The sequence below is a fragment of the Talpa europaea genome (assembly GCF_964194135.1).
Source record: "Talpa europaea genome assembly, chromosome: 15".
In the NCBI taxonomy this organism is placed as follows: domain Eukaryota; kingdom Metazoa; phylum Chordata; class Mammalia; order Eulipotyphla; family Talpidae; genus Talpa; species Talpa europaea.
Window position 1 is genome coordinate 59,646,647 of NC_140083.1, and position 9,767 is coordinate 59,656,413.

Consider the following 9,767-nt stretch of genomic DNA (forward strand, 5'->3'; position numbering starts at 1 on the left):
CATTAACAAACAGCATTTTGTGACCCCATAGACTCTTTATGTGGCACATTTTTTTCTCATGTTGTTAACCTTCCTGTCCTCCCAAGTTAAGATCTGGAGAAGTTTAATTAGTCCCATTTTGGACTTAACGTCTTCACTTTGTCTCTTTTTGCAAGGATGCCCCTGATTTCAATCAGTGACTAGAAATGTCAGATGAAAAATGGCACAAATGTGAATTACGACAATAAAAGTTTATAAGCTACTAAAATAAAGTTATAGTACCTAAGAGCTGAGTCAACTGACAATGTTAAATGAAACATTTTACAGCCAGTCCTGGGATAATGATAAAAAAAAAAAAAATGGCACACAGAACATGAAGAAATATCTGCCAGGAAATGGCCCCAAGCTCAAGCACGGGCCCCATGATTCTGTATGAGCAACCTGTAAGGGTTAGAGGGGGGTGATAATCTGAAGATACAGAGTGCCTCCTCTGTGTCCAATCCTTGACATCCATAATCTCTTTTTCTTCTCCTAAAAGTTCAGTAAGGGAGTTTATTGTCATTTTTGGGAGAAGCCAGTTGGGCAAATGTCCAACAACAAAATCACTAAATAACTGAGGCAATTTTTGACTTCAAAATCCCTGTCTCTAATGCCCTTTCTCTACATTCTTATAACCAATGCTGTATCTTTAAAAAAGATAATGTCGATATAATTAAGTAAATTTTAAGTTTCAAGATGCATCTGTGCAATTTGAAGTTAGTGTTTGTTCCATGCTATCAATTCAGGTGATGATTCTCTTTACCATGATTAACTACAAAGAAACTGTTAAATTATAGCTTAGTAAGGCAGAAATATGGGACTAGCGTGAAGATCAGCATTAGAAAGAGAACTGAACACTAAAAGAATTATGTTTTAGAGGCAATATAGGAACATTACAGGACTTTGAATAAGTGATATGGCAATTATATTTCAATCAAAAAATGTACGCTGTTACTTTTGAGTTTCCACTACCTTTCTCTAACCTTTCTGGTGTGACATCCTCTCGTTACCCCACAGGCCATAATGCCAAGTCACTTGCATTTCATTTGTGACCCCAGAATATCCCCAATGACAGGTAAAGCATGCTGCCATGCCCAGGGGATCTGGTATCTCTGATAGGCTCATATTTGCTGTAATTTCTTAGAAATACTGTGTTTTACCTTTGGAGATCTTAGAAAAATTTATATTCTTCTCCCTCATCTGACTGTTATAATATAAAGATAGTCTTTGCAATTACTTACTATGGAGCAAAATTCATGCTCCAAGAGGAATTAGTGTCATGTTAATTCTGAGGTTTTGCATACTCTGTGCAAACTCCTCTTACTCTAGCCAGAGAAACAAAGTGATGAAATGGTATAATCGCATGACATGCAAAGTGCTGTTGTGAAATGAAAAGGACAGAAATATGATTGGGATAATAATTCAAGAGAAATAAGAAAACAGCACTGTCTGAACAGACTTAGGAGGATGGTTTAGTTCTTCCTGAAAATAAGTGCAATCTATTCTTACCTGACCTTAACCTCTATCCCAACCAAGTACAGTTAAATGTCTAGCTCCTACACACACACACTATGAGGGCTACACAATACCCAACAGACAGTCGGGAGGGAAACATTCAGTGCAACTATTCATCTAAATATTAAATGAAGGCATTATGTCAACATAGCAATAAAAACATAAATTTCTATTGTACTGAAACACAAATTAAGAAAATGGGGAAGTGGAACTTACAAAATAGCTTTAAACTCAATACCAGATATCATTTATAGGTCTGAGACTATAATGGACACTAGCTAATTTTCATGGTTGATCCAGAATAATAGTCATTGGGAAATTAAATGACAGAAGAGAAACAGCTTTAAATGGGAAGTGGCATAATTAATCACAGCTGTCATACTTATGCACTTGCTGACTATCAACCTTGAACAGAGCATTTAATTCAAATCCCATTTAGAAGTGTGCACTGTCAAGGGAGAGGCCAGGAACCATTTTCTAGTTCAGGAAGCAACCTACCATCCATGCACCAAAGATGGCACTGGAGATCCAGTCTGCTGGGACAGACTGACTGTTTGAGTCTGCAGTTATCACCACTACCCCTTGTACAAGGAGAGATACACCCCTTGTTCCTTCCTATAGGCAAAGCAAGAAGGAGCTGAAAACCTTGGCATCTGACTACCCAAAGATGATCAGTTCCTGTTCTCAATATGTATGGCATTTTCTGGAAATATCTGCCCAATCAGAACGGCAAATGAATTTAAATTCTCTGAAAAAAACCCACTTTCCCTTTTAAACAATCTTTTAAACATCTTCCAATACTATATGCGTATGTGTAACATTTGGTAATACTAGATCACATTGCTGCTTTGCTGTTTTAAAGGACTGCGTAAAAATAAGTGTTGCATATATGGTATATAACTCAAAAACCACCCAGGAAATATTGAGTTTGTATGGAGACACAGAGATGACATAGATATATAGATATAGACACTGACATGGAAATACATAGTTCTAGCAAAGATCTAAAGCAAAAGTCAAAACTTAGGAGCAAATTGAAAGCAATTACCTTGAATCATATACACTCAGTTTGACATAAGGAAGTGAAGAACCCTTTCTAATGGGTATTAAATTAGAAGGTATTACTCATCAGGTTAAAAGAAAATTTTCAAGTCAATCAGTGATTGCAAGTACTTTTACCAATAGGTCAAATAAATCATTAGTATATGGTAACAGAAGATTTACCTAGGTTATCAAAATAATGTAATATCTGGTATCTACATATATGATTGTACTAATCTTATAATAAGCATTGTAACAGACTATCTTATATAGTTTTCTCACAAGGCAAACAATTTTTTATTCATTCAGTGTATATTTACTGAACACTTACTGTGTAGCAGGCACTGTTCTAGATACTAGAATTATAAGGATGAATAAAACAAACATGGTTCTTGAAAAGTCATAGCAAAATCAGGATAACTTTCACAACCCAGTTCTAACACTTAGCTTGTGTTTGTTGACCTTCAAAATATTTGGGGTACTCTGCTTATAATTTTACTATTAATTGCAGAATTAAATAAATTTTGACAGTGAGTTTCAGATAAGCTTTTAGGCTTTGTAGATGTTATTGAAGCATATTAAGCTCTATGAATTGTGGAATGATAAAATATTCACAGAAACTTACAATTCTGCAGTTGAATAACAATTACGTTTGCTCCAAACAGGCAATTGGTTTCCAAACACATTAAACAAAGGCAATTTAGAAAACTTCTTCTTCTTCTTGGCATCATTAACATTGTTGAATGCCCTGGGACTCTGGAGTGTTTCACAAAGGTAAGTGTGTGGTAAGATGAACTATTTCTGAGCCCACAAAATATTGATCTGGGAGCCATCACTGAGCCAATGGGAATCCTGAATGCCATGATTGGACAAATTACCATATTAGAGAAATTTAATGGATTACTTAAAGCAACAAATTTCAATTCAGACTTCTCTTTTTGCATTGATCCTTGTAATAAAATAGTGCTTTTCTCAATTTCAAAATATGTCCTAAAACAAGACTCTTTTCCTATATTCTATAGAATCACTTTGGAGTAAAAAATAACCATGTTGATAATAAGAATGAATGAATCACTATTATTAAAAGCAAATATCATTAAACAAATAGCTAGAAATCTAATGATGCTTAAGATTTGGATTACATTCAGGCCTATAAATCAGCAATGACAATTTCAAGGTCAATAACAAATTGTGCAAAATCATTTAGCCAGTCACCTGAAGCCATTCCATGTCATCTCCCTTCCATCATCGCCAGCCTACCTCTCTCTCACTGACTTATTCTTGAATAGCTGTGTGTTTTTGAGAAACATGTCTAACTTCTCTGAGCCTGTCTTCATATGCGTAAAATACAAGTAGTGATAACAACATCTTGTGGATTTTATCAAAATGAAATTTGATAAAGGGTCAAGTACAATGGTCTGGTCTGCCAGTAACTAAATGATCCTTAACTTTCCTTACTTCGCTCCATTCATTTATCTACCTAGTCATATATTTTCCATTCTATTGTCACTTCTCCCTTGCCTAAGTCATTCTTTCATTCATTAATAAGTCTCTTTGGGACACTGGCCATGTGTTAAGTACTATAGTAAAAGTCAATAAACCAATAAATGCTTGGTGTACCTGTACCCTGCTCTCTTGACACTTATGGGTTAGTATTAATGACAAAAATCAAGTCTTAGTGGCTCCCTGAATTCTTACCATCCAAAGCATATTAGTTTATTAATGGACCCCCCACAATTTATAATTTCCCTAAATTTCAATCATACTCTGAGATTGAAAACTAAGTAGAATATCAGAGAGGCATACAGAATACGCTGAGCTTTGGATCAAAAAAACCAGTAGGCAACAGTTGCCTCCAGACAACGCCCACCTGCCAATTCTCATAAACCTGTGCTTTTTTTCAATTTTACTTTTTCTCCCACTGTAAAATTTGACCTTTGTCTTTCATGAAGTAGCTTGAAAGTCAATCTCTAGAGGCAGCTCTGGTGAATTCAGTTGCACCACTTGCCTGAACAAACTCCAGCAAACTGTTTAAACTTGCTAAAAGTCAATTCCCTCATTTGTAAAATGGAAACAGTAAGAATAGTAACTGCTCCCTCAGGTTGTTGTAAGGGTGAAAAGATGCTTAAGAACAATGATGGTGATGATGATCTTGATCATGATCATAATAACTTTAGAGCCTGCCTTCCTTGCTTTTATTTTCCTCCTAGACTCATTCTGAGGTGTGATCAAGATGGTCATGATTATGGGTTGGATTCAGGTACAACTAACACTGGGGGCTATTAGGTCAGGGGTTCATTCATTCGTTCATTAACTCATTCAATCATTCATTCAACCAACATACTAAGTATTGCTCCAGGCATTAAAAGACTAGAATCGAAGAAAATAGAGCATCAGTTTACAAGGAGCTAACATCCAGTGTTCATATTAAAATATTGAAATGTGATTATTTGTGATTGTTGAGCAAGTGAGTCAATAAGAAGCAATATGGTGGAGTGGAGTTCAGACAAGGAACCACCAGAAACTGGAGGAACCAAAGGTGAAAAGAGACTAACTGATATTGTAGGATTTATTTAGAAATAAATCTGATACTAAATTGTCTTCATCTCCCATATACTTTCTCTTCTCTTGCTTAATTTTTGGGGGAAGGAAAAAAAGAGAGGATATAGCTAAAGAATGTGATTCTATACCTCTGAATGATATGCAGTCTTGTAAACCAATGTTACTCCAATAAAAAAAACACATTATTATCAAAAAATATTTTTTTAAAAAGCAGGAAAGAAAGAAATTACTTTTCCATGTGCTGAGCACTTGTGTGTTTTAAGTAGCATGCTAGACACTCAAGTTAAATAACTTCATTTAACCACAAACACTTTCCTATTACATAAAACTTCTCACTCTGCTTTATAAATTTAAAAAAAAAATAAAGTGGAAGTCTGGGTAAGTAAATTGACTAATTCCACACAACTAGGATTCAAACCCACTTGTTTGTCTAAAAACCCATACATATTCTCCCAAACTGTGTAGCTGCTAGCTGCCATGGAGAAGCACTCTACCCTGACAACCCCTTAACTCTGGTGGATAGGGAGGAAATCAGTGTCCTCAGTTAAAGAAACTACACCCCATGACCTCTTGATCAGCCAACCACAGAAAAAGAATGGGTATCACATCAGAAATGGAGAGTCTGGAAAACTTGCCTGCAGCAATTACTAGAACCAAGTACATTGGTGTAGAGGTACATACTTAGCTGTTGGCCCACAGGGACTGGAAGTACCCAGTTAGAGTTGCAAGAAATGGTTTGCTATCGAAGGCAGTATGATCCATATATGCAATGAAGACTGCTTGATTCCAGTTATTTTTATACTGATGATTATTGTCAAACACTAACAAACAATAAATAGGCCAAAAAAAAAAAAAAAACAGGAGAAAACACAGTTTTTCCACGGAGAGGATTATTGAAAAATTATTTATGAGTCAGGTAGTGCTTGATCTAAGTACACATACAATCACAATCCAATTTTTACCAAACCCAAGGCATTCAGAGCCAGATAATTGTGATAAATCTATCAAGAATGGAACAGTATCATGCTATTATATAAGGGCAGTGGATTAATTATGAAACAGCATCTTCACCAATACACACATGGCATTAGTTGTATGTCAGCACTGGATGGCAGCCCCACCACCAAAAAGCAAACAAATCTTGTCAAAATCCCTAGGATATCACCTGAGTACAATTAGTAATTACCAATGAATGTAAGGTCAGACTTACATTTGTACAAAAAAAAAAAATTAAAAAAACAAACAACAAAAATGTAGCCCTCTGCCTCTATCGATATTAGTCCTCTTCAATCAAATCTGAAATAGGGCAATCGTGACATGTCATACCCAAGGCTCCCTAGGCAGAAGGTGAAGGGTGTAGGAAAGTTGTGGGACCCTCGCTGGTGGCCGGGGAACGAACCAGCGCTGCAGAGGCTACGGGCAGCCTTGCAGCCCAGCGCTCAACGGCTGCGCCACCAGGGGAGGCCCGGTTATAGGAAGGTTGAAATTGAAATGTCTTTTCCTTGCTGAAAAATACTAAACATCTATATAGTGCTTAAAATAAATATATATTCCACAATGGATGCTAAAATAAAAAGATAGGAGAGTATTTCTAGGGGCAGGGGGCAGAAGGGTATTTCTTTTTTATAATAATATCACTGTCCCTCCAATGTTGTAAAACACATCTTATAAAATTGATATCATGGCACTGATTTTTTCGATGAGACCAGTTAACCTTGTGTGCATAACCTATAATGATCATTCCAGGTGCCATAAATGAGAGACAAATGGCCAGTCATTCAAGTTGTACTTTTCTATTAAAAATTTTAGCAATATTTTTGAGAAGGAAAAGAAGGTAAAAATTAACTTGAAAGGGGCCTTCCTGGTGGCTCAAGGGTAAGTCTCAGCTCTAGGAAGCTATCCGAAGCCACTGCAGAACGAGTTCGATCCCCAGCCAGGGAGGTGACCCACATGGCACAGCAGACCTCTCCAGTCTCTCCTGTTGCTCCCCTCAACATTGTACTTCATTCAGTCTGCCTGTTCTCCCCACTCTGTCCCTGGTGAATCCTCCCACTTCCCTGCACCTCTGGCCTACAACCCAGCTCTTGTATGCATAAATAAATCAATCTTTAAAAAAATTAACTTCAAAAGCTTCACAAGTCAAAAATAGATGTATGGCCCCAAAGCATTAAGTATATTTGATAAAATTAAACTTATATCCATACTCATTTGTTCACTCAACAAATATTTATTGGACACCTGCTATGTGCCAGGCATTGGTCAAGCAGTGAATAAAGCAATCTAAAATTCCAACCCTCCTGGAGTTTATTCAAAATTATTTAGAAAAACAACTGTGTCTTTATAGGCAGCATGCTGTAGAGCGAAAGGAACCAGGATTCAGAACTAGAAAGTTCTGATTCCAAACCCAGGCTCCATCTGCCCTGTATGGGCACAGTGGATTGGTGAAGGGTAAGTGGAAATGTGCACATACGGAAAAAAATAAAATAAAATGTCAAAAAATTTAAATTGGGAAAAAAAAGAATTCAAGCTCTGCCAACGACTATTCTCTATAAAACCTAAGCAAGTACTTCATCTCTTACATGATCCATTTCCTGATCTTTGAAATTGGGGATATTCCATCCTTCTAGAGTTGTAGTGAGAATTCATTGAATCAGGTGGACATAGTGCCCTGCACGGGGACAGGAGGTTAGAGATACTCAGGAAAGCCAGGGTTTGCTTGGATTGGGGCTGGAGAGTCTTCATGGATGTTTTCTTCAGCAATGGTGTTTTACTCACAGCACTGAACTTACAAATCTTCAGTATGTCTGAGTAACCTTTATGAGTCCTGGCCGCCATGAAGCCTGGGCAGTTGATAGGGTTTCAGGCTTTCCAGGCTCTGTCAGTGCCACAGCAGGTTGTAAATAGAGCACCATCTAAAGGTCCTTAGGAGACTCCTTCATAGGTACTGAAATGGCTGTGGAGCAGCACTATTAAATAATCAGCACTGTTGTGCCAGCATCTACTGGCCCATCATGAAGGTAGACAAATGTGGGAGCAAAGCACATGATTCATCAAGTCATCACAACTGGTCCTAAAATAGTTTTCTTTCTTTCTTTTTTAGATATTGTAATCTAAATCATTTTAATGTCCAGAACATCAGTGGAAGTAATCTTGAAGAAACACTTCCCCTTCATGAAAAGTCTCTGAAATTTTATGGCAGTACACAGGAATGTTCTTCACATATTGATCTTTGGGAGACAGCCCTATGAAACTATATTTGACTCCACCTGTTTTATGAGCAAAGTATTCGTTGTTTTCTTCAGATGAACACTTTATGCATTTTAGTTTAAGGACTAATATATAAAGGAATGAGTTTATGAATATTACCTGTGTACTTTATTTGCAAAGACTAATTACGACTCCTCTAGAAAATGACTATGCTTTCGTACTAATGTTATGATTAGAACTTTAAGGTCATTTCAAAGTCTAGGTGATTTTTCTGTGACAGTAAACTACAATTCCCTATACATCACAATATTTCACAGCTTTTTACAATGGTTTGGCTATTAAAAGAAACACATATGGTATTTTTTAGAGTTTTAATGTGCAATTACACTAGTGTTCCTTTCAGTACATTTTTTGAGCATTTTATATGCCAATATTGTGATTATATACTGTGTCTGAATAAATAAAAAAACTATATGTTATTTTACTATAGTTGATCTTGACTTTATGCTATCAAGATATGAATTGATGAGGGCAATTTTCTGAATTGCAAAGCTGCATTACAAAAATAGAGATCCTTTACAAAGAGAACAGCCACATACTGATGTTATAAAATAAATGTTAATGATAGAATTAGTGAGATTAAAAGAAGGAATTTAAGGAAGGTAAACCTAGTGCTGAAAAGAGGGCAAGCGATCAGATCAACAGAGACACAGGACTCCGCCGGCCCAAAAGACACCTTTTGCTTTCCACTGCTACAAATTCAGATACCTTCAGAATATCATCTTCCAAAAGAGATTTATCTCAGATAAGTAAAGAAATGTGGAAACTCGTTTTTTAAAAAGTCAAAAAAAACCATTGTCCCATACCTTTACAGTAATATTTGTCAAATTTTGGGTGAGAATCAGCTCCATGGACCCTTCACCCAAACTTTTGTGCAGGAATCCGTGGTTTTCCCAAACATACTCGCATCATTCCTTTGCTCCTGAACACTGAACACCCCTCCTTTCCAGGACAGTTCATGCTGGATCAGAGAGGTGGGCTTATCAACTGATTGCAAATGATTCTGCAATTAAGCACCTCCCTTGTGTATACATAAAATATTTTAGATCTGTAGAATAAAAGATGCATTCATCTTGATTAGGTATGACATGCATGTTTAATTGCAAAAAAGCAGCTGTAAAGTACCAGGTGTTTCTCTTACTCAAACTATTTTTGTTTCTATACAGGACACGTGAAAAGATTAGCTCTTATAGACATCAATTCTTGCCCTGTGACTTTTTCAAATCCTTTAAGCATTTGCTTTATGATAATATAGTGAGGAGGACCCTGGATAGACCTTGGAAGCTTTCTTCCTGAAAGAAGGTTAAATGCCAAATTTGCAATTTGGGTCTAATAAATACCCCACAGATCAAGAGTCTAATAAA

At 36.5% G+C, this 9,767-nt stretch overlaps 1 protein-coding gene across 1 annotated transcript in view; it reads left to right on the forward strand.

Moving 5' to 3' along the window:
* SLC15A5 (solute carrier family 15 member 5) overlaps positions 1-8,384 on the forward strand; it is a gene marked incomplete at both ends in the record, with an annotated part of 78,953 nt that extends 70,569 nt beyond the window's left edge. The window contains 2 exons of the mRNA XM_084255921.1: positions 3,240-3,348; positions 8,237-8,384. Of these exons, the coding sequence (XP_084112047.1) occupies positions 3,240-3,348; positions 8,237-8,384 (257 nt within the window). The remainder of the gene's footprint in view (positions 1-3,239; positions 3,349-8,236) is intronic.
* Positions 8,385-9,767: the final 1,383 nt, after the last annotated feature.